The sequence below is a fragment of the Caloenas nicobarica genome, chromosome 2 (assembly GCF_036013445.1).
Source record: "Caloenas nicobarica isolate bCalNic1 chromosome 2, bCalNic1.hap1, whole genome shotgun sequence".
NCBI classification, from domain to species: Eukaryota; Metazoa; Chordata; class Aves; order Columbiformes; family Columbidae; genus Caloenas; species Caloenas nicobarica.
This window is the reverse complement of record NC_088246.1, coordinates 83,793,126-83,818,720: the sequence shown is the minus strand read 5'-3', so window position 1 is coordinate 83,818,720 and position 25,595 is coordinate 83,793,126. Positions and strand designations below refer to the sequence as shown.

Here is a 25,595-nt window from a genome sequence, read left to right as displayed (position 1 = left end):
CTACTGAACATCAGCATTGTATTTAGATTATCTTTGCTTCTTTTCGACATCCAGCCATCTTAGATGATCTTATGCTGTTATTTGCCACACTCTCTGTTCCAGCTTAGAAAGATGGAAGTTGCAGAATCACAGAAGGGTTGAAGTTGGAAGGCACCATCTGGTCCAAAACCCCTGCTCAAGCAGGGCCACACCGAGCCAGTTGCCCAGGACCACGGCTAGGTGTTTTTCTAGTATCTCCACAGAGGGAGACTCCACCACCTCTTCTAGGCAGTCTGTGCCAGTGCTCAGTTATCCTCACAGGACAGAAGTGTTTCCTGATGTTCAGAGGGAACTCTTGTGTTTCAGTGTGGCCACTGCCTTTGGTCCTGCCACTGGGAACCACTGAAAAGAGCTTGGCTCTGTCCTCTTTGCACCCTCCCTTCAGGTATTTATATGCATCGATATAGTCAGTCACCAAGGGGACCTGCTGTGGAGCTGACCTGGTCTGCAGTAAAGTGGCAAATCTAGGCACAGAGAGGGTTTTTCTGAGGCAGAGGAATGCCAGGGCAGCAAACAGACCCACCAGGAGCTTGCAGGTCTCTCTCGCAGGAGTCCCTGATGAGACCTGGGTGTTGCCAGGACAATGGTGACCATGGTTATGAAAAGCTGCCCAGTGCTGTGACCAGAGCAGGCAAACATAGCAGGTGCCGCAGCTCGTGGGGCAGTTCTTGTGGAAGGGTGCTCAGGAAGGGCCAAGAAGCTTTGTCAGCTCAACCCGGGAGTAGTGGTATCTACCTAGCAGAAAGCCATGGCCCCTTTAAGGTCACCTCCACCCACCACAAGTGATGCAGCTGCCCAGACTGAGACCCTGTGGGAAGATGCTGCCACCCAGGTGTTGGGCTGCAGGATGTGCCCTGCTCTACACCAGTACTAGATGGCAGCAGTGAGCACAGCTGTGGGAGGTGTGCCCAGATAGAGGAACTTAGTGACAGAGCTCAGGGAGGAGGTGAATATGTTGAGGAGTACCAGAGAGTGCAAGAGGGAGATAGACCAGTGGAGTCACACCCTACCTTCCCTGAGGCAGGCCCAGAAGGTAGCCAGAGCATATGGCGCAGAGGACCTGTTCGCCTCTCTGTGCAATGGAACATAGTGACTTGAAGGATAGGGGGCAATGGCAGCATGTTCCCACTCAGAGCAGAAGGAGGGTCTCTGCTGTGACTACCCCACCTTCCCAGGTTCCCTGGGAGGGTGTGCAAGTGGAACCAAACAACAATATTGAGGAAGGTGGTTCAACTAAGTTGCAGGTGCCACAGAGGTTAAGTCAGTCTGAACCCTCCATCAAAACTGCTGCTATAAAGAAAAAAGAAAAAAGGCAGGTTGTTGTCATAGAAGACTTCCTTCTGAAGGGAACAGAAGCCTCAATATGTAGACTGGACCCACTCCTTAGGGCAGTCTGCTGTCTCCTTGGGGCCAGTGTTAAAGATGAAAAGAGAAAACTTCCTACTCTGATACATCCCTTGGATTATTATCCATTATTGATTTTTCAGGTAGACAGTGATGAAGTTGCAACAGGAAATCTGAAGGCAACCAAGAGGGACTTCAGAGCCTTGGGAGAACTGATTAAGAGATCAGGAGCACAAGTTTGAGCATTTTAGGACAGGAAAGGAAAACCAATGTTTACCAACAGACCTAAAAGGAAAATTCATGTTGAAAGGATCTGGAATCTGACTAGTTTGTGATGGTTGAAATAGTTATTCTTCTGAAAAGGGACATAAGATCTTTCATTAAAGAAGTTGGGAAGCTTAGTTTTGTACTAGGAAGATGGTTCCAGGTTTGACTTTGTGTACCACTGTGCAGAATAACCAACTAACATGCTTCCCTGTAGCACATACTTTTTTTCTTAGATGTTTAAGTCCTGACCCTTCATATTTCTCAGAGTCATTTTCTCAGAGTCAAGCCCTGAAATTTCACAGCTTGAGGTGATATGGCTGCAAACATTAAACCTCTGTTTTAATCTCACAACTGCTTTCTAGAATGCTTGAGAAATGCATTGCTGGAGAAATTTTGAATAAGAGCTCTTGATCAAAAATCAGGAAGACTATTATTTGAGCTAAAGTAAAATTACCATGTGTGCCTCTGGGATGCAAACTGGCTTTGTAAAATCACATCACCAGGTGGTATAAGTGCTGTGAAGTAAACCAGAACTATTAAGGTCATATTGTTCCTTTCCTCTCACTCTGGCTTCTTAGGTATTCTCAATTAATTTAAAAGCTTTCACTATCAAGGTGTTCTTTTCTGCACTGGAGCTGAATGAACAGTTCTTGATTTTCAGCATCTACTTCTCTCACAAACGGGTCATTCACTGGAAGCAGTAGTCCATAAAGTTCTTGGATCTACACATGCTTTTAATTCTAAACTCCTGACTGACATTTTATAGCTTAATATAATTGGATATGCCAACTGAAGATCCCTTGCTGTTTTTCACAAGCTTTAGTAAATTGATAAATTATTGACTGTAAATAAAGATTACTGCCTCTCTCAGTTTTAAACTTTGTTTTCAGTTGCTTTTGACTTACTGGACATAGAAAATAATATTTCATGTTGCAAGTGCATCCGGGAGTCAATCTAAGAAAATGTATGCGTGTCAAATTAATCCTAACAATCTTTTATTTGAGAAGGTCTGACTCTTTTCTAGAGCAGGCTTTCTGACTTGTGCCAGAAAGTACTTACCTTTGCTTCATTTTCCTGCTAGTCCTGTGAAAACCCACGCAGGTCAAAAAGTCAATCTGCATGTGCTCCAAAATGACAAAGGATTTTTCAGCTCAAGTCTCTGGCTGTTCCCAGTGAACACGCTGCAACATCACAGAGGGCTTCTGAGTGATAGCGTGTTTACCTTCCCCACCAAAGAATGGTTTGCGATCCCTTCAGCCTTAAATCTATAGATTTAAGACTGAACTTAAAACAAATCTGCACTTTTTTTTTGTAGTCACTACTTGCAGTAGCTCCAAGCTGATCACTCAAACCAAGGTACCACAGTCCCTGAATTAAAACAACTGACCCACTTGTCAGTTGATTTGTGTTATCTGTCTGCTTGTGTGCACCTAATCCACTTCAAATGTGAAATAAAACATATTAATTTAAATTACTATGAAGGCATTACCATAATAATTTGTTATACACATCTTGCTTACTTCATGGTAAAGGTAAAGCAGAAAGATATAGTCAGTTGCTGTGACTCCGCTGAAAAGCAGGAATTCATTAATCTGAAAAAAAACCTCAATTCCTTTTGAAAGACATTTTATACACAGAAAAGGATGATTTTTCTGACTTGTGTTTGAAGATAAGTTACCTTTTTGTTCATTCCCTTTAAACCACCCATTTGCTGAGGAGGAAACCAGCTCATTCAAATCTAGAGAACAACAAAGTTGTACATGGGATAGTGTGGGGAGGAACTTAAGTGGGCAATGGAGTGGAGGATGTGCTTGCCTGAGGTCGTGAAGACAAAGTATAGGAACAAGAGAAGAAAATAGAGGAAGAGTCAGAAAGTCAGGGAGAAACAGGAGGAGAAAGTAGGAGCTTGTTGCCCTCTATCATTTCCAGCATTGCTGGAAGGTGGAAAGATGGGGATGTTGCTCTGTATATGCTAGCTGAATGCTCACTCAGGCAAATGAGACTGGAAATTTGGGAGGCTTATCAAGAAGGAGCAGACATGTCAGCCAAATATACCCTTTGGGATTCAGAGAAAATGTTGAGATAGAAAGCCAGGTTCTGTGGTTCTAGAAAAAAGATCGAAGTAACTGCAACAAAAGAAAAAATACATCAGGCCACTGAGATCAAAAAGACTTCTTCCATCATCAGAAGAATGGAAGGCAGTAGAGCGGGATGCCAATGAAGATAATGGGATGTGGTTCAGGAGGTAAAAGGAAGAAACTAGCTGTGGGAGAAAAAAAGAGGGACTGTGAAATAAGAGACTGATATTAGACTGCCAGGGCATAGGAGATAAAAGAAAACACTGGGCTAGTAGGAGGACTTAAAAAGATAGCAAGGGATCCGCAGCAGGAACCAGGAAGTTCTGGTGCAGGGATTTGAATCAGTTAGTCTGGATGAATTAGAACTTGGAAAGGAGGTCTTAAAAGTGCTTTAGAAGAGTGGAACTCCAGTAAAAGGCAAAGGATGGAGTACAGCTAAAATTGCAACAGAAACAGACAGGAGGTAACAGAGTAGTAAGTGTGAAAAACTAAGCGGAGCACCTAAAAAGGAACCAAAACTCCTGAGTCCCACCATTTTTTGTCTGTGCAAAACTAACTGGCAAAGCATCTTGTTGTCCTCTAGTGTGATACCATACATAGAAGAGCAGCTATCACTTTATCTGTTATTATTAAATGAAGAGGACTGAGGTACTGGAACTAAATGTCCCAGTCTTTCTCTGTATGTATGTAACTATGATACATTTTGATGTCACAGGATGAGATTTTTCTTTTTGAAGAAAAGTGTACATATAAAAAAAAACTCAGAAGAATTATGAGATTGGAAGGTCATGCACTTTCCTGTTACATACGTACCTTTAATTAATCTTTTTTGTGCTGGTACATGAAGATAGAGTGTTTAAGGATTCAGGAAGAAACCTACTATTTGTATTTTCTTGATCTTTTCTTGACAAATTATTGCACTGGGAAAACACAACCTATCCATTAAGTTTCTGCATCACTGTGAACTAGTTCAGGAAATAAATAAGGCTTTTCCTTCGGAAGAATATGCAGTCTTGTCTCCAAGATAATGACTTTTGACTAGTTGTCCTGGTTTCAGCTGGGATAGAGTTAATTGTCTTTCTAGTATCTGTGATTTGGATTTAGTATGAGAAAAACATTGATAATACTCTAATGTTTTCATTGTTACAGGGTAGTTAAAGACTTTTTCATCTTCCTATCCTCAACCAGGTGTACAAGAAGCTGGGAGGGACCAAAGCCAGGACAGCTGATCCAAGGTGGCCAAAGTGCTATTCCTTACCATATGATGTCTTGCTCGGTGTATAAATTGGAGCTGGCCAAGGGGGCAAATACCACTGCTCAGGAATGAACAGGCTATCAGTGCCATGGGCAGTGAGCAATTGCATTCTGCATCACTTGTTTTGCATATTCTGTTATTATTATTATTTTATCTTCCTTTGACATCATATGAAACTGTTCTTATCTCATCCTATGAATTTTTCTTCCCTTTCCAAGTCTCTCCTCAATCCCACTTGGGGTAATGAGCAAGCAGCTGTGTGGTCCTATTTGCCATCTGGGGTTAAATCATGACACTAGTACGCATAACTTCTTTCTTACTTCAGTGTAACGGTTTCATGGCTCTCAGCTTGCACAGGAAAATGAACAGTCCCCGCAGCTTTTCTGCTTTGAGTGGTTCTTGTGGTTCATAAGGCAAAATTCCTGAGTCAAGCAGAGAGGATCTGAAGGGCAATGTTGTGGCACAGAATACGAAACTCGTTGTAACTGGAGGCATACCTGGGGTTCACATCAGGGGCAAAAATCCTTTCATGCTTTATGCCAGAAGATCACCTCCAAGGAAATCTGATAACTTCAAAGGTGTCAGTGCGAAGCTGTTGATCTTCGCACACACTGTTAGATAAAGCTCACTATCCTAGAAAGTATTGCAGATTGCAGTAAGATTGAAAGTATTGCAGTCTTGACATCCATTTGCCCTTTCTTGTTATTTAGACAGCTCTGCGTATAACATTTATGCTGTATGGCAGGGGTGTCAAACCCATTTTTACTGGGGGCCACATCAGCCTCACAGTTGCCTTCAAAGGGCTGAATGTAATTTTGGGACTGCATAAATGTAACTAAGCCTACATTTATGCAGTCCTAAAATTACATTCAGTCCTTTGAAGGCAATCACAAAGCTGATATGGCCCCCGCCAAAAATGAGTTTGACATCCCTGCATATGGACACATAGAAAAATCATTTTTAGGAAGTCTTAAAATTCCTTGTACCAGACGTATAAGGATCTTCACTAAAAACATTTATCTATTTACAAATTACACTAAAACACAGGTGCTTTTTTTTTTTTTTTTTTTATTCCCAGATAACTTGTAACCATAGTAAACTAGAGGAGTCTGAGAATTTGTTCTTTTCAAGAAGTGCTTTGGGATTTTTAATGGCCACAAAGTACATAGGGCTTCATCTCAACATTTACGCTGAGCATTTCTTGCATCACTATGGACAAAAAAGGAATAGACAAAATAGGTCTTCTGAGACCCATAAACCCCAGATTTAATACAGTTTTAAAACCAGGTGCACTGGAGTAATGTTCCAGAACAGCTTCAAAGCCAGTCACCCTTGCAGGTGTTGAATACCTGCGGCCCCTTTTCTCCTTGTGCTTAATTTCCTGCTTCTTACTGAAGGTGCACTCTTTGCCATTTTATTTTAACATGTCTAGCAAATATCATCCCACAAAGCAAACCTTTTAAATTTCCTGACTTGTCCAAAAACTTGATTCCAGTAACAGGAACTGTTCATCTATGACCTGGATGAAGAGACTGAATGTACCCTCAGCAAGTTTGCTCATGATACAAAACTGAGAGGAGTGGTTGATACATCAGGAGTCTGCACTGCCATTCAGTGGGACCTGGACAGGCTGGAGGACTTGGCAGAGAAGAACCAGATGAAATTCAACCAGGGCAAGTACAGGGTCCTGCACCTGGGAAGGAGTGATCCCAGGCACCAGTACAGGTTAAGGGTTGACCTGCTGGAAAGCAGCACTGCAGAGAAGGACCTGCAAGTTCTGCCTGACAACAGGTTGACCATGAGTCAGCAATATGCCCTTGTGGTCAAGGAGGCCAATGTTATCCTAGGGTGCATTAGGAAAAATATGGCCAGTATGTTGAGGGAGGTTATCCTCCTGCTGTACTCCGCCCTGGTGAGGCTGTATTTGGAGTACTGCATGCAGTTCTGGGCTCCCCAGTTTGAGAAGGACAAGAAATTACTGCAGGGAGTCTAGTGGAGGACTACAAAGATGATTAGGGGTCTGGAGCACCTTATGAGGAAAGACTCAGAGACCTGGGTCTGTTCAGTCTGGAGAAGAGAAGGCTGAGAGGGGATCTTATCAATACTTATAAATATCTGAAGGGTGGGTGTCAAGAGGATGAGACCAGATTCTTTTCAGTAGTGCCCAATGACAGGATGAGGGGCAATGTGTACAGACTGAACCATGGGAGGAGAAATTTCTTTCCTTTGAGGGTGCCAGAGCACTGGAACAGGCTGCCCAGAGAGGTTAAGGGGTCTCCTCTGGAGACATTCAAACCCTGCCTGGACACATTCCTGTGTGATTTGCTCTAGGTGAACCTGCTTTAGCAGATGGATTGGGCTAGATGATCTCCAGAGGTCCCTTCCAACCCCAGCCATGTTCTACGATTCTCTGAGAAAGAGAAAAATATATAAACTCAACATTTTTAATGGCTTCCAGCAAAATGTTTCTTTTTCTACCAGCTGAATCCAGTCTTCATTCTTAGCTATTATCTTTCCCTTCCTTATGTGTCTAGCATAACAGAGCTAAAGTTTTCCACTGATAACATGGATTTAGTTGCTATGACTAGTGCTGGTTCCTTTCATGTTAGCTGCTCCAGCCTGCTTTGTTCTCCAGAGTTTTGCCTTCTGTTGCACACAGTGCAGATTGGTCTTTTATCCCAGTCTCTATTGTTTGGCAGACTCTTGATTTTTATTGTTGTTGTAATGGGCATGTTAATGGCTAAACTGCTCTATGAAAACATTTCTGAGAAAATGAATGAATTTGTAAAGAAACTGCCACCCAGCAAATTGTATGGGCTGTTGCCTCAAAGAACATGCTTGTTTTTCCATGTTTGTTTAGAGGGCATATTTACTCAGAAGATGCTTGGACTCCGTCTTTAAAGTATGAAGAAATTGATGGAGCCATCCTTATATCTGTGAAACGATCTAGATTTTAAACAGCTGAAAGACCATAATTAATTAAGATACTCTAAGAAGTTGTAATCACATGCCACTTTTTATGATTTTCTAACTTCTGGTCATGTATTTTTTTTTTTTTTTAGAGGAAATAAAATTTATGGAATATTGAACACTAATACATCAGTAACTAACAACTGCATATAGTTTCTTTTTTTGCTTGGACTAGTCAGCATTTGGATACAAGTAGGTTCTTCCAGAGCATAAGACCATGGTCATATCTCCAATAAATTTCTAAGAATGTTATCATTAAATTCAAAAAGTTGAAGATTAAGCTGAATACATAGAAACAAACATATCTTCAGGTAAATGAGAGCCAAGGAAGAGATCTCAGGATTGAAACACAAAAATTGATAGAAATAAGTGATGTTACAATGCTGGAAGAGAGCTGTATGGAAAGGTTTCCAGCTGAACCTTCTCAGCATGTCAACCGGCTTACTGGGACACAACCCTCTATTTAAAGCAAAATATCTTCCTCCAAAGTCTGCTGAACTATATGTGTGACTTCTGGGTATGAACAGGTGTCTCTGAGAATCGGTAATACTGGGACATCGTTCATGTTTTTCCCTAAGCATGAACTAGCTGGTTGATAAAAAGTGACCCTGGGGACGCTTCTGCGGTTTGCCAGTGTAAGGGGTCAGCAGGTAGAGCAGTGAGGCTGAAATGCAAGAGTATTTTATTCCTGATCTTTTAGCTGTAGATGGGCATTTGGGCACCCAAATAATGATTTCAGAGTTAAAAACAGTCGACATGGACACTTTAAAATGGTTTAGGATTCATTACTACAGTGAGCGCAGTGTATGGAGAAGCCATCGTGAGACAATGACTTTTGCTGTGTAGTTGCAAATGTAGGATGAGTAACTAAAGCACTTGAGCCTCGTAGGACGGTTTGTGAAATAAAAATCGCACACTGAGGAGCGGTTATACGTTTAAATGGTTCTGCTGTCATATGAAAAACTGCTCAAAAATATGATTAAAGATTTGCTATCTGGTTGCAAGAGAGTATGTTTTTCAACAGAATATTTACTTCAGTGACGCTAGTTTTCCAGGCTTTCACCAGGTAAAAATTTCCCACTTCAGTCCTTGTTAGTAAAGGTTTTGATCCTTTGCCAGGGAAGGAATATGTCACACATTCATGAACAAATTCATTTCTATATTAGAAAAGAATGAAGAATATATCTATATATATTTTTAAAGCAATGAAACAAACAAAATTAGTAATATTTTTAAGCAATATTTAACACTGAATTGACAAAATAACAGCTAAACAGTTACCGCTTCATGATAAATTTTTGCGTATGATTACAACATATCATCTAGCATGTTTATTGTACATTTTGAGAATATGAATACTGAGTCAAAATAGACATAGCTAATAAATGTGGATTTAAAAGTCCAAAATAAATTTGTAGTCAAATATGCATGAATGTGTATGCACTTGGTAGACACTAGTGGAATTTTCCCATTCCATCATAGTCCCTTTTGATAGACATTAATATTTAAAGATTAAGGACTACCATTATGTTTGTAATGTTGCTCATGAAAGCCTGGGAATAAAATTATTTCCTGAAATTAAGTAGGTCCAGCATGAATTGGTACTGGAAGTATGTGCTTACATCTTAGATCATGTCTGCACAGGAGCTTCTTTACTGGTACAGGAGTCTGGCTCACTTTATAGTTTCTAATGTGGCTGGAAATACATCAGCAAAATCAAGATATTAACTTTGTAAAATATCTCCCTTTTCGTTTTTATTTCAGGAAAATAAGCTATACCAGTAAATGAGAGGTTCGTCTGGCAGCAGTTTACTTGTGCTGAAGTCTGCTGAACACAGCCATGTTGGTCAGCAATCACAGTCCCACAGCCTTAGCCAAGACAGATGTAGCAGTTATTTATCAAAGTATTTGTTCTTTGCCAGACATAGAGCGTGAGTGGTTCTTGTGAAAGGGGCAGTGTTTGTTGCCATTGATTGAAGTGTGACACAGATGTGGCATGTACAACCTCCTTTTTCACTTATGTACTTCAGAGCTTCTTATGCGGAAGCCCCAGACGCCAATCAAAATAATGTTTTTATTTCCTTAGTCTGAGCACACCATCTCTGAAGCCATGTCAGTGCATGGTAATTTCTAAGATCTTTATCATAAGAAGCTGTCAGCATTTAATGTAGTTTTCCAGATTACCCACCCAAACTAGCATCTCTTTTCAATATTTGTCAGAGCAACAGTTATATGTTACAGTGACAGACTTGGAACATTTTATATCTCCTAACTAAGCTCTTTGCCACTGAGTCTCACTGTCAGCAGCCCTTTGGGTTGTTTGAGACTTATTGAAGGAGGAAAAGCTTTCTTACCTAACCGAGCTGCTGCCAGCATCGAGGTCTTGTGCTGTCACTGCACCTATAATGGTCCCCACAGGTGTATCCTCATAAACCTCCATTGTGTACGTAGGCTTGCTGAAAACTGGAGGTTCATCCATGTCCAACACATTTATCTTCACAGTGGCAGTATCTTTGAATGGACCCACAGAGTGAAATCGATGGTCAAGATGGAGATTGGAGGCCTCGACTTTAAAGGTGTATGCCTTTTTTGTTTCAAAGTCTAATGGCTGTAGAAAGAACAAAAGCAAAACATCAGATTTGACTAAAAGTTAAACATTTCAGAATCATTTTGGTAGGATTCATCTGACATAACTTAAGACGTCTTCAGTGTAAACTTCAGTTTCTGAGCTAATCATCTAAGCTTGTTTTCCAGCTCATCTCATGATAAGGTGGTTTCTGATACAGGCCAGATGAATCATACCCAGGAAATGACTGTTTGGCCACACCAAAAAAATTAGCATGACTGGCATGGATATAAACAGTTACACTGTAGGTGTCTGAAGTTAAATGAATGAGATTCATCTCTTGCAAATGAGCTGTGTGCAGGTTAGCCAGAGATTTGCATTCACAACTCCCATGAACAGGCAATCAGCAGTCTCTAGCTGATCCAGTTCCGTAAACAGGAGATTTCCTTTTATTTATTTATTTTTTTTTTTAGCAGGGAAAGCTTTCAGAGGACCATGACAGTAGTAGAGATGAGCCCAAATGAAAACTCTGATATATACCAATGAGTCAAGCCAAATTGCACCTATGGCTTGGAATGTGAATTAAAACTTGACCTGAACCAAGCTTTTGCTGTAAAATGTCAATCTTCGCAGTAAACTGCTATTCACACTGTGTATTTGAACTGCATGTATGCTGAAAAATGCAGACTTTGACTCTGTCTTATGATTCTAAGTGTAATCCATAAGGTCTTGAAGGCAGCATAGCAGCCTTTGTGTACTTATCTGGGTTTTTGATGGAAATGCATCCTGCAATCAGATTGCTTTGGTGTGGGTTTATGTCAATGTATAACAATTTAGTGCCTTCAGTTTTAGAAAACTAATAATCTCAAAAACTCTTATGCAGTCTTATTTAGTTGAAAAGACAGAGAAGCTTCATTTTCAGTCAAAGGGCTTAGCTGCATTGGTTTTCATGTTGTTTTTAAATGTTACTGACAAAGTCTTTTCTTGATACCTGGGTAACACTGGCACCTAGTGGTTTTTGCCTATAATTGTCAAGCTGGAATTTTTCTAACGGGAAAGGACATGCTATCACGAAAAGAGAGCAAGATCACACGTGTATAAGTAATATTTCAATGTCAGTACTTTTTTTTTTTTTCCAGCCATCATTACCACAGTGTTTCCAGTCATTTGTCACAGCTAGGATAGATTTAAATTCTGCCATTTTCTGTCCTTATCACAACAAGACATAATTGGCCAGATGACTGGCTGGTGTAAATTGAAGTAGTTCCATTAAAATCAATTGAGTTACTTTGACTTACATTAGCTGAACAGCTAGCATAAAGTTTTTAAATCCTTATGTAAGATTTTATAATTTTAATAGACTAGATGGTCAGTCTTTTTTGAGCTGGGGATTCAAAATTAGCTGTCCAAGTCTATATGCCGCAGAAATAATCAAACTTGAAAGCCACATACTATTAATCCACTACCACATGCAAGCATTCTCCTACAGACCAAATTACCAGTAAAAACCAGTATGAGTTGCACCTTCATGACTGGACTGACAATCTAAGAAGAAGTTTAGGTTGAGACAAAATTAAGTGTGGAAGACCTTGTGCCTCAATGGCAAAACCCTAAGCTGTTGACTTCACTACAAATGGACATGCTGCTTCATTATCCAAATTGTTGTCACATTGTCTTTTCAGTTTCTATACTACTCATGTTCACTGTTTTACATTGCCAAAAAAAATTTCCCTGAAACAAACAACCCCTTCCCCAAACGCTTCTCCAGCTAATTATATAAATAGTTAGCACATTATAAAAAAAAAAAAAAGGGGAAAAGCTTGAAGTCTAAAGAACCAGTCTGGAGTGGAAAAAATCTAAGTGTGGAGTGCTAAGCTGGAGATAAGTGATTAAGACAGATAAAGCAAGAAAACTAAGCTCTCGATTAAGCAGTAATTTTAACTCACACCTTGTATATATCCTTCATACCCGGTTCCTGTGATGCATGAGTATATTTGCAGATAGATGTGCTGATGGAAAGAGCCATAACCCATGCAGTCCTTGCAGACTCTTTCACTGAGCTGCTCTTCAAGGCAGCAGCTCCAGATCGCGGTCCTTGGCCAGTGCCCAGTCACAGCTTTCATGATGCATAGGGACCAGAGTCCTTGTTTGGGGATGGACAGGAAGGAATAAGATTTCAAGCAATTCTCTGTATTGGTGTCCTCATGCTGGCATATTTATTGCACAGCTACCCAGAAGTCAGTTAAAGTGGCTGCAGTGTTTCTCTCCCCCCAGCATTTTGGGGCAATGCTATGGTATATTTTTGAAAAGACAGTTTGAGCCCAAAAAAGGAAAGTGGTTTTCCCGCTATAACCTCAGAGCAACCCTTCTAATGGTCTTATGATAAATATAGTTAATGGTTAAACAAGATGTGGCCAATGCAAAGCTCAGATGACACTCAAAATGACAGGCTGAAGGTGCTGAGCCATCATCAGAGAAAAAAAAACTGTGACAGACTCTGACAAAATAGCAGAATTTAACCTTTTAATATAAGTGAGGCTAAACTGCAGGTAAAATATCTGTGGAAAGATGGGAAATGTTGCAAATGGTAAACCTATGATTTAATTTCAAAAAGAAAAAGATTTTGTATAACATATGTCATACAGCAAAAGGGTATGGTTTTAATGTATTATGTTTATGGGAAGTCCATGCTATAATCTCCTGACCAGTTCTAGTCTTCCCAGTTTTGAACAGTTGAGACATATAGACAGCTATCGATATCTCAAATTTTGGCATTTGTCTGATATGCCCAGAGTCTGCCTGAAAACAGAAGAATTGAATATTTGCCTAGCTCTCAAGCAAAATCTTTTGGAATTTGAGTTTCAAAGATGTTAAAATAGCATTTCTATTTCCTTTTTTAGAAGATACCCCTAAAATTTGTGAAGGAAATGAGTAGTCCACAAATCAAAAACAAAACATGTTTTGCTATAACTTAATAAATGTCTGGCAATGCTCAATCCTTTTTTCATTTAAAATCTGGAATGCTGGTAAGGGTGCAAACATAGCAGAATGTTTGAATCTTACAGAAAAAAAACCTGTAAGATTATTGAAACCTCTTTCAATTGATCAGATTTTAATGGAATGACTTGTTTGGTTTTGGTTTTGGTTTTGTTGTTGTTTTAATAGCCAATAGAAATATTCATTCCTTCTATAAAAATAGTTTTATCCAGAAAGCTGAGTTTGAATAAGGTTTTTATTTTGCAGAAGTCACGGTTTTGTCACAGTAAACAGCAGCTTGCTAATATTAAGACAGTGTCTTATTAACCGAACTATTCAACAATTAGAGAAATATTTCTAATTTATATTCCAAGTACCAGTGACAGAATAGATCTATTTGGCCACCGTACCAGTTCTTATCTGCCTTTTCCTATGTTGCAGCTACAAGCTGCTCTGTATAGTTGCATGGTAAAGCACTATCAGCATATACACAGCTGCGTGCAGCAAAGGCATTCTACAAATCCCAAAATCAAATAATAGATATTGACAAATCACTTTATTTTGCAGCTCTGGAAGCACCATGAACAGACTTATTTAGTGTGACTAGAAAAGCACATAAACAGTCCTCTATTAGAAATTAATATATTTTGAAATATTACTGTTTCCCATACTCAACGTAGAAGCTAAGAAATGTGACTATATAGATGTATCTGTATCTAGATTTATATATTAGATAGATGGACAGATAGATAGATAGAGAGATAGAGAGATAGATAGGTAGGTAGGTAGATAGATAGATAGATAGATAGATAGATAGATAGATAGATAGATAGATAGATAGATAGAATTAAACAACTGAAAGAAAAAAAATGGGGTTGGGGTAAAAGAAGTAATGAATTCTAATGAGAGGCATGGCAAGGGAGGGAAAAGAACTATTCTGTCAGTTTACTCTGCTTCACAAAGAGGTAGGACTGGAAACTAGAAATTTCGGCTTTTTATCCACACGTTAGAAATATAACAGTATTTATGATACAGACTTTCATGTTCCACACCTACAATGATGGAAGAGCTGTATTTTGGGATGAGATTGTAAGCCCCAGGACACATGGATAATTACAGATGGTAGCACAAGGTTGAGAGGAAGCACATATTCATTTAGGCTTGTTTTCATACTAGCATTTTGCAATAGTGTCATGTGTACCTATCTCAAAACATGGCAGCACCTTCCCCTTGAAGATGGGTTGAACATCTATATATTTTGCGAAATACTGCCATCAGACTATTTGCTGTACATTGACATGTTTCAGCAGCTGCACTTCAGAAGGGTATTTTAAATAGCATAAGGAAATAATTGCTATGATAGAGCAGGTTGGTTTATTAAAGCAAGCTTTGGATTAACCAGCAATATTCATTAATTACAAAGTTGAGAATGTGAAGTAAAAAATGAGATCTGTAGGCCAAATCTACAGCAAATGCTGTAGACTTGACCAAATCTGAAGTGAGTGTTTCAAGATTTGATGGAAAGTGGGGAAAATATATTTATGTTCTGCAACTGAAGAAAGGGAGTTGACCAATGTCAGGAGTTCAGCTGTTTGCTGCTCTCAAGTGTCTTATCCATTTCTGCAGGTGTGTTTCATTATTCCAGGAAAAAACAAACCAAACAGCTGCAGAGACTGAAGACCTCCTTTTGCTCACTCTTTCTGTCATTCTTCTCCATGGTTGCCATGGTCTTCAAGATTGCATCTGCACCTGGGTCACCACTTTCTGCCTGCACCGAAGGATGTAACATCACCTGATCTTCTTCTTCTGTCACATTCCCCTTTCACGGAAACCCACGGGTTCCGATTGTAGGCAGATAGTACCTATGCACATACCTGCAGAGGGTATTCTCTGCCTCTCGAGGGAATGTATGGAGTGAGCAGTCTGTACAGTCTTGCTGGTACAGCAAGCAGTAGCAGTAATGCAGTTCAGGCTGGAGAATGTCAGAAGTCTGCCTTATGCTCACTGTTGCCATGTACAGATGCTATCAGACTGCTCTTACATTATATCAACAGCGATGTCCTAGCACTACATATATGGGCTGTCCCATGAGCAAGACAGCTCAGTTTAGTCAGCAGTCAAACTTCAACTGTCTGACTGCAATTAAAGGCTTTTAAAAAGTGGCCCTTCAGGTTATAAGGAATCATACACTCCAAATACCTCCTTGCAGCTACTAAGTCCTCATAAAGTTCAATAAGGCCAAGTGCAAGGTCCTGCACCTGGGTAGTGGCAACTGCTGGTATCAATACAGGCTGGAGGATGAAGGTATCGAGAGCAGCCCTGCAGAGAAGGACTTGGAAGTACTGGTGGATGGAAGATTGGACATGAGCTGGCAATGTGCGCTTGCAGCCCAGAGGGCAAATCGCGTTTTGGGCTGCATCAAAAGGAGTGTGGCCAGCAGGTCAAGGGAGGTGATTCTGCCCCTCTGCTCTGCTCTGGTGAGACCCCACCTACAGTCCTGCGTCCCATCCCCAGAAACACTCAAGGCCAGGCTGGACGGGGCTCTAAGAACCTGATCTAGTTGAAGACGTCCCTGCTCATTGCAGAGGGGTTGGACTAGGTGACATTTGAGGGTTCCTTCCAACCCAAACTGTTCTATGATTCTATGATTCAACGATTTTATGGGTCTGCCCATTGTTCCCCCAGTTGTTGTTATTTTATCATCACTAAAGTTACTGTTTCTCATCACAGCGTGCTATGTCCTCCCTGATATGCTATGATTTTATGGATACAGCTTTGTCATCTGATCAGTTAGCAGTGGTACACGGCTTACAAAAAATAAGATGCTGATGTTCCCTGAGCTTCCACTGACCCACATGGGGAAGCTCACCCAGTACAGGGTGTTTCAAAAAGATAGACCAAATTTCTAAGCACTATTTTTCATGACAGCAGCATGTTACAATTACACAACAATTTACAAGCTGTTTAATGAGTTATCATGTTTTAGTAACATTTTTATAAATGCTCTGTTTTTCCTTTCGTGTAACATGAATGGTTCATTCATGGACAGTATGTGGTTGCAGAAATATTGTGATTTCAAATTGGGTCTGGCTTTTAGAAACACCCTATATAGTGCAGCAGTGTAGGATCATACCACATGAAGTGTACAAATAGTTTTTTCCTGGGTTTTAATGATACTCTGCACAAACTAATAAAGTAATGTCCGAGCCAGACTCAGTGGTTGAATCCCGCTCAATTTCTAGGTTAGCTCATGCTGAGCCAATTAAGAGGCTTCTGCACACAAAGGGCTTATCCTATAAACTCATCCTTAGTACAACAAATTTAGTGACAACTGTTCAGTGAAGCTTGGATCCTTTTGTTTTCTTTTGCTATTGGGTGTGGTTGCTAAAGATTTCCTATCAGTTTCAGTAAAATCAAGAGCTTGCCTGGGAACGACAGGTTTTCCATTCATAACTGGGACTACTACTCTGTGCCCCACCTGAGGCCACCGCACAGTAGTTTGCTGAAGCATTCAGTTATGATGACAGATACTATATAAATATAAAACCCAATAAAAAACTGTATTAAATAACACCGGACAAGGGACAAAATTGGTCATTCTGTTCCTAATACAGTAATATTTCTTACTCTTATAGAGAACTGTATGCAGCACTATCCTAAAGCCAGATATTTTCCCCTGTTTTTACTGCTACTATTTTCCCCTTTTTTTGAGAAGTAGAGAAAGCTATTACAGTACTTACCACAGAGTGGTGCTAAATGACATGTGGATTATTTATTTAGCATAAGAAAAGCTATTTCATTTTTAATATATGTAAATAGTACAAGGGTAGTAATAATCAAGCTTATATTGGATCCTAGCATGAAAATAAATTACCAGCGAAAACAGATGATTTAAGCTGTGCACCATGTCCAGCTGTAGCTGTTTGTGCCCATCTAGTGTCCAAGAAGCAGCAAATGGCCTTTTGCCTCTGCCAATGCACTTTGCACGCTGTGAAGAAGAGTTTGGCTTGTGCAATGTTTTATCATCAAATGTATTTTCCACCAAAAGCAAACATAGTGTAGGAAGGCTTCATTGTTCTCAGTTTTGATATAGAAATGAATCCATGTGTTTTTGCAGAGCAACAGAACAAACAAACAAACAAAAAATGTAGTGACTGTAATAATTTTTTTCAGAAAGAATAAAAGCAAACTTTATAAATGGTTTTGAAATTGCTCAGCACTGTATTACTCCAGCACTTACAGCATCAAAATATGCTATGACACAGGAAAAAGTGCAAACCAGCTTTTAAAGCACATCACACTTTTCATTAATAACTTTGACTTTTTATTATTTATCTTTCATAATTGAAAGTGTTGTTCTTGTTTGTTTCCTGATTTGATTTAAAGAAGGACTTAAATGCATACCTAACTTAAATATTTGTATAACCCTACAAGGTTAAATCAGTGTTTTGAACACCATGCAAAATGAAATTGTTTCTGTGCAGGCAAATTAATTGTGCTGTTGCAGGCTTGTACAGTAGAGTTAGCATGCATTTTAACAAATGTCTAAAGAATTGTGAATGTCCAGCACTACTGAAAATCTGAAAACTGCAACCTGTGAAAACACATGTATATTATTACAAGCGTAGAGGCTGTGAAGAAACATTGAGTTATTATCTTTAAGATTCCACATTGGTCTTGTTTAACATGGGACCCAGCAAGGAAGTTAAGTGGATGGATTTTGGATGCTTCCAAAATGTCTTAAAACACTGAAATCATTTAAAGTTTAGTGAATGGGACCTTTTCACTGAGAAAATTTTGTGAAGGGAAATGTGTGGGGTCTGTATAAAGGCATTCTTTGCTGGAGGACCTGTGTGTTGGCTTTATCTCCTTTCCACACTCCTGTATAAAACAAAGCTGGAATTTCCTGACCTTCACAGCCTGTCATCATCCCCAGGCTCACTGTGATGAAGAAGATTAAGAAGGGATTAGGATTACATTTTTTTCCTCTCCTGTACAGTGACAGAGATCTATCGTTTAAATTAGGCAACATCAACCGATGTTGTGCAGTTGTAAAAGTGCCCTAAAATTTCATATATGCCGTATCTTGTTACTGAAAAGTCTAAATAAATGCAGCAAAATACAATGACCAGCTCTAAATTATCTGGGTATAGAACTAGTTGTGTCTTTTTTTTTTTTTTTTAATTAGTGGTTCAATTAGATATTATATAATTCCCCATATAGCAATCTCAAAAGTAGCAAGGCATTTTACTTGTGCTGGTCCTAAGATAACTGTATAAGGCAAATTCAGATGTGGATGCTCTTCACCAGTGACAAATATTATATGCATGCTGTTTGAATCTGCATTGCCAATTTGAATGTTTTCTCTATATAGTCTGACATATATATATATTTAACCATAAGTACAGAAAAATTCCATTGCCATGTATAAAAATTAGCAGTACATCTGAGGCTTAGCACTAATCCAGGGAGAACTGAATCTTATCAAAAACCTACTGTTGATGTTCAAACATTTGTTTTTCAATGGTTCCCACTCATTGCCATTTCTGACTGGCAATGCACACAGAAGGACATGCAACTGCTCAGCCTGGCACTTCCAGATGGAGCTATTTTTGAGTCATCTGCATAGAGGGGAAAAGGTGATCAGAACAATTTTTAAAAATGAGACAAAGTTTAGAAATTCACATAAGGAGGAAGCAGTACATTCAAACTTTTAGTCAAAAAAGAAGGGAGTGTGTGAAGAGTGCAAAGAGTTTGTGTCTCATTGACAAATTACTTCATGGAGGTATAGTAGCCTCTATTTTATGACACTAAAACTAGCAGAAATTTGATTTAACATCATCTGGTCCTTTAATGCACCCATGGATAATTTACTATTTCCCGGGTAAATAATTTACTGTTTCCTGGATCAAGAGGCTGAAGCCAGGAATTTCATTGTTAGAATGAGTATAAGGCAAATATAGAACCATGGTCAGGGAAGGGGGAAATTTAAGTATCTAAATTCTAAATTTTATTTGAACTAAAGTTTCTCTTTTCCTAAAGCTTGTCTTAATATACATGTTCAGAACTCTCTCCTTCCCAGACCCTTGTGAAGTGTTAAGCTCACAGATGTATTTATTTTACAAAAATTACATCTACAAGCAAGAACTATCTATAAACCATAACCTGGCCTTTCATAATGACTTGCTAGTTCAGCTCTTGTTCTGCTAAACAAGTTGATCATTGGTGTACATGTATATGCCTGGGCTCAGCAGACAACCATTAGTTAAAATGTGACTGTCCCTGTTTTGGATCTTTCCTACTGAGTACTTTAATCACTAAATTCCAAATAACACTCATCCTTTCCATCTTTAAAATTCCTAAATTCAGTAATCTTGAACTTATCCTAGTACGCTAAAGCAACATCAACAGCCGGGATGCAGTGAACTCCCTTGCATGACTATCTGACAACCAGCTTTTTGGGACACTATTAGGAGACTAGAAGTAGGACATGTTGATTTCAAACCATTTGGCAGCCCTCTACCCTACTTTGTTCATCGCAGTACTGTACAAACAGTTTCATTATTAAAATAACAAACATAAAATCAAAATTTTCAACATAAAATGCTTACAAGTGAGAACGAAATATATTATCTCAAACATAAAATATAGCTCTTTCATTCCATATTCTGAATTGGAACATTTTTCATACGATTTTAAGTCAAAAACTTCCCATAAAAGAGAAATTATACTTCCTGCACAAAGATGAGAATTACTTTTCTGCCATTAAGAAGTGATATTATTTGTGAAAAATCATACCTGATCATACATTAAATGAAACTTTTAAGCCTAAGATCACAACCACAGATGGTAATGAAGATTTAAACTGCTGTGTATTATGCATGAGGTATAATTGCACAACATTTAATTCTCTTACCTAGTTTCTCACTTAAGGTATAGGTGCATACACCCCATCAGTGCCACATACCTTTTTCAGTTTGATGACTCCTTCCTGGGTATTCTCATCTGTTGTGATGTCAAACAAGTTTCCTCCATCTCCTGGAACTATGTTGTACTCAATTTCTGCATTTTGCCCAAAATCTGGATCCACAGCTCTGATTCTTCCAATAGCAGAACCAACATGAGAGGACTCAGGTACTTTTAAATGGAAGATACCTGTGACAAAGACAGTCATTCTTGGGATTTCTTGATAATTAACATAGTAAGTTTGATTAAAACCTTGGAGCCTGTGCAAAGTAAACAGGCTTAAATCATCCAATTAAAATAATGAGATCAAAACAATGAAGGATTAGAAAAAAGATTCATGTTTTATTCGATGAACATGCTAATTTCCTCTGCTTTCTAGACTTGGTCCAGTGCAACTGTAAGGGCCTTAGCATCTTTATCTCTTGAGTTATCTATCTATATTTCTATCTTTAATTTTACCCATATGGTTGACTCTTGAATTAAACTCTACTTGTAGACAGTACACATTTATAAGAATTTTCCTCCTTCTATGCTTAACAGCTTTTAGTATCTGAATTTTATTTTTTTTGAGAAAATATATCTATGTATTTAACAGCAATTGAAAAGAAAAAATCAACAGGAAAAGGATTTCTGCCCATTTCTGTAATATTCAGTATTAGAATTACATGTACACTCCTTGTGGGGGAAGAAGATATCGTTTATACATTAGTCAGTAGATGGTGATCTTACTAAGATTTCAATGCTAAACAAATTTTTAGCTCTGCACACTTATTTTCAGTTCATTTACTATTAGTGTTAATAAAAGTAAAAAAAAAAAAAGAAAAATTACACATTTAAAATAAGCATTACTACTGATATATGAGGACAAAATGGTTTAATTCAGGGAAACAACCATTTTGAAAAAATGTTAGACATAATAGTTATTTTAATAGTTTAAAAAAAAAGGTCCAAAGTACTTTGAGTCAGCCTTGAATTTAACAACAATAGTAGCAGTAGGCCTTTGTTTTTAACACTTTTAGATTGGCTTACTCAGTCATAGAATCATAGAATCATAGAATAGTTTGGTTTGGAAGGGACCTTCAAAGGTCATCTAGTGCAACCCCCCTGCAATGAGCAGGAACATCTTCAACTAGATCAGGTTGCTCAGAGCCCTGTCCAGCCTGGCCTGGAATGTTTCTGGGGATGGGGCACCTACCACTTCTTTGGGCAACCTGGGCCAGTTTTTCACCACTCTCATGGTGTTATTACTGCACTGCTGAAGTGCCCGCCTTTCCTGTTCAGCTGCACCTCTCGTTGAAGTTGTTACTTTGCACAGCTGCCAGCGAACACCACCATGATGAGTATTTCCAGTGGGCAGGGAGTGCTTGCATTTCTTCAGGCAGCAGCCTTTGCTGTCAAAACTGCCATTTTAGCGGGCCCAGGATGTTTGATTTGCTTCATGTTGTCCTCCAACAAAGCTAGCATTTCCTTGCCCCACCATTCTGTTTTCCTGGGTCATCCTCCAACAGCTCTCAAAGCACAGACCATTTGAAGCAGGACAACATTGGCAATAGCCAGTGTTCTTCTCTGTTCCTTTACATGTGAACACGCAGGAGGAAATTTACACTTCGTTTTCAATACTATAGCAGGACAGGCATCTGTGACTAACAGGAAATCTATTACGGGGTTTTCTCAGAGATTTCCACCTGTCATGGTTCAGTCACACTTCACAAAATAAGGCTCTGAGAAGCTGAACATCTTATAACAGTGGGATACATGACTTTTGCATCCAGCCACTGAATTAAACAGCAGCTTTTTCAGTTTTACAATATTTACAGGTGAGGAAAAAAATGACATTAGCACTGCTGGATTAGGAGCAAACCTACGCTTTCATGAGTTTGGGCTATGGTACCTATATAACTGTCGGTTTGATTGCCTCTGAAAAAATGTGGTTTGTTGGCTTCCTACCTCTGTCCATTAGTATGCAAAGTATACCTGAATGCAAAACTTTCTTTGCTTGTTTGAGAAAATCCCTGTAAGTAAAGTCTGCTTGTGTCAGCATCCACATTTGGATGTTACTATATGTAGCTTTGTAGTACTCATTGACTGAGCTACTAATGGTTGTGCGGTTATCATTTCACTATTTTTTCCAAGGGAACATATTAAAAGAAACTTTATTTTTTTTTAACAGCTGGAAAGAAGTACCGTGACATAAAATATTATCAAGACAAGAGTAGCCTCAGCTTTTTCTTAGTCGTACTTCAATTACTCAGAGTAAAGAATAATATTGTAACATGGTATGCAGCAGACATTAACAAATCCTCCTATTATCTAAAGCCATTTACAAATATGTATATTACTGGGCCAATGCTATGAAAGTTATTCAGAAGAAGTGGAAGAAAACGGATCCAAAAAGGCTTTGCCTGCTCTTGAATCTTATATTACGTTTCCACAACATGTTTCTAGCCCTGATGCTCAGGTCTTTTACAGACACTTACACCGGATGACAGAAATGATAGCTAGTGTTTGCTCTTTACAGCCACAATTTTTGTGAACATAAAACATAAGAGCATATGAAAATGGACTTTTCCTTCTTTGCCTAGTTGATTTATTTTTAGTGAATTGAAGAGCACTTAGATTCATTAAAACAAACATTGCTCTGTAAAATATTGTACCTGGTTGTAAAGTGTGTAGAACTTACATGAAGTCAAAGAAACACTGCATTACTCATTGCAGATTGTTTAGGCTTTTATCAGTTATTTTCAATGACTTGGCATTTCATCACTTCCAGAAATTCAACAGCAATAAAGACGGGGTCATTCAGATTAATTTGAAACTCTGAAGTAATCTTCAACTCTGCCAGAGTCAGATCTCTGAAGATGTAGTATGTAATTACACTGCCATCATCCTCCTGTAATAGCATCTTCACAGCATATGGAAGCTGTTAATAGTGCTACTGTGACAACATACTTTCAGAATAAAATAGATGAAACCAAATAATGTATATTGTTTCCAGACCAGGGAAAAAACTTCAAGAGAGTATAATGTATAGCATGAAAACCTTCTTCTTTTTTCCCCCAGAAAATAGTCTTTGTACAGAGGACATTCAAAATGATCAATACATGCTGCACATGAAATATAACAAAAAGACAGTTTTGTAGATTTTTATTTTTCTATTTCTACAAGACATGACTTCTTGCTGTGGACTTGCTGTGACAGTTTAGCATTATTCAGTTTTTATTGTCTATTTTGCCTGTATACACTACCACCTCTATTTGCTGTAGAGGTGTATTGAGATAGCTTGAGTAATAGCCTTTTACTCTCAAAGGTCCTGAAAGCCTTGTTCTCTGCAGCTTCTAGGAATGATGGAACAAGCAGCTCAGACAAACTTATGCAGCAGATGGTTACACTGCTCAAACAGTTCTGTCAAATTTTGCAGATTGTCTCACGTGACTTCTCTGCCTACGAAAATCTTTTCTTCTACTCACATAAATCTCTTTTAAATGTGTTTTCTAAGTTTGCTGCTGGCTTTTGTAAAGGATGAATGATATGGGATGTAACCAAGGGACCAAGCCTTACTTCCCTCAGACTGCACTATGAATCTGGACTATGCAACTAAGTACCCTTTTGCTGATTTCAGTAATGCATATGATAGGCAAGTTGGAATATTTTCACATAGAGGAAAGCTAGTAGCAATGTATGTTGCCTGGTCCAGATTTTTTTGCTCTGTTGTAAATAGAATTTTAAGTAAAAATTTAAATGCTATTTTTAAGACCAAAAGTCATGTACCAGTTGACATGCTTAACTTATGCAACACTTCGCATTTGAATTACACTTAAAATTTAACTCAGAATACAAAACCAGAGAAAGCCCAGTGATTACATAGCTTAGCATAGGCATTCAGGCATTTCCGTATAAAGTCTGTGGAGTTGTTATGTGACCCAAAGTGTGAAATCTCCTTGGAGTTTCATGTTGAGCAGCATCAATGAGGATGATAAAAATAAATGACTGATGATGCTGTTGAAGCTTTTAGGCTGAAATGACTGATAGGAGTTATTACTCATCCCCAAAAGCATTCAGGAAACCAAGGTAGAGGTGAGCTAACAACACATACACTCTGCCTCTGATTTTCTAAAACAAAGATGGTTCCAAAGAGCATAGCAGGAAGAAATTGAAGCTGAGTAAGTGAAAGGTAATCAGTCATATTGACTGAAATTCAGCACACATTTACAGTTCTTTTGACATGATTAGATTAGTTTTCATTTTTAAGGCTTAAAAGCTGTTCTGACATTCAATTTTTACTTACAAAGGTTTTTTTTCTGTGTTTTGTTTCTCCACACCTGCAGTTTATGGGTACACCACCATTTACCAAAAAGGTTTTCAATACTGATGAGAATAAGAAACTAACCCATCATTACATCTCGTCAGCAAAACAACCATTAAGAAATAACTCAGGTTACCATCAAAGGACTTAAGCTAAATGCATAATGGCCTTCAACTAAACAGCTGTAAATGGTATTTGAGCATCTTTCTAATCTCTGACCATACATGTACTGTGTGTACGCAAGATTATCCTGTCCTGTTTTTTCTTTGTCTATAATTTTTTTTCAGTTCTCTTTGTCAGCTGCCAAAGTGTTGCATTGCAGTTAATCATGATAGCATGAATCTTATGGGCACCAACACTGAAATAGAACAACATTTCTTTGTCTTTAATCTTGATCGTCAATGTTTTCTTAGGAAACAAAAAAGATCAGATTATGTATTTATAATATTCTTGTTTGTTTAAATTATAGTACCAAGACATTTCAGCTTTTATCCTGGCTGGGTTATAAGGGCACTGATTTCTATCTGTTTAGGAAGAATCCAAAGACAACAGTTCATATTTACTTGCTGGTGTTTTAAGAGTAGTTCAATAGGGAAAAGAAAGGATACTATAATTAGAAGCAGATACCCAGTATATCAAACCTATTACATCAGCTACAGCTAATTAGCCTAATAATTAGTGGCATCTGATGTACATACTCCTAAAACTAGGAAGATGTGATTCAGCAGCACAGCAGTGAGATGTATTTGTGCCTCTCCTACCTGTGGCTCTGTTCCCTGCATGGGTCTGGGACCTTGCATAGGGAAGAGAAAGGCCGGGCTTTCTCACCAT

At 38.7% G+C, this 25,595-nt stretch overlaps 1 protein-coding gene across 2 annotated transcripts in view; it reads right to left on the bottom strand.

Moving 5' to 3' along the window:
* CDH12 (cadherin 12) overlaps positions 1–25,595 on the bottom strand; it is a 165,458-nt gene that overhangs the window by 33,671 nt on the left and 106,192 nt on the right. For both annotated transcript variants that reach the window (XM_065630209.1, XM_065630210.1), the window contains 2 exons: positions 20,463–20,650; positions 10,308–10,561 (listed from right to left, as the gene is read on the bottom strand). In XM_065630209.1, coding sequence (XP_065486281.1) covers positions 10,308–10,561; positions 20,463–20,650 — 442 coding nt within the window. The remainder of the gene's footprint in view (positions 1–10,307; positions 10,562–20,462; positions 20,651–25,595) is intronic.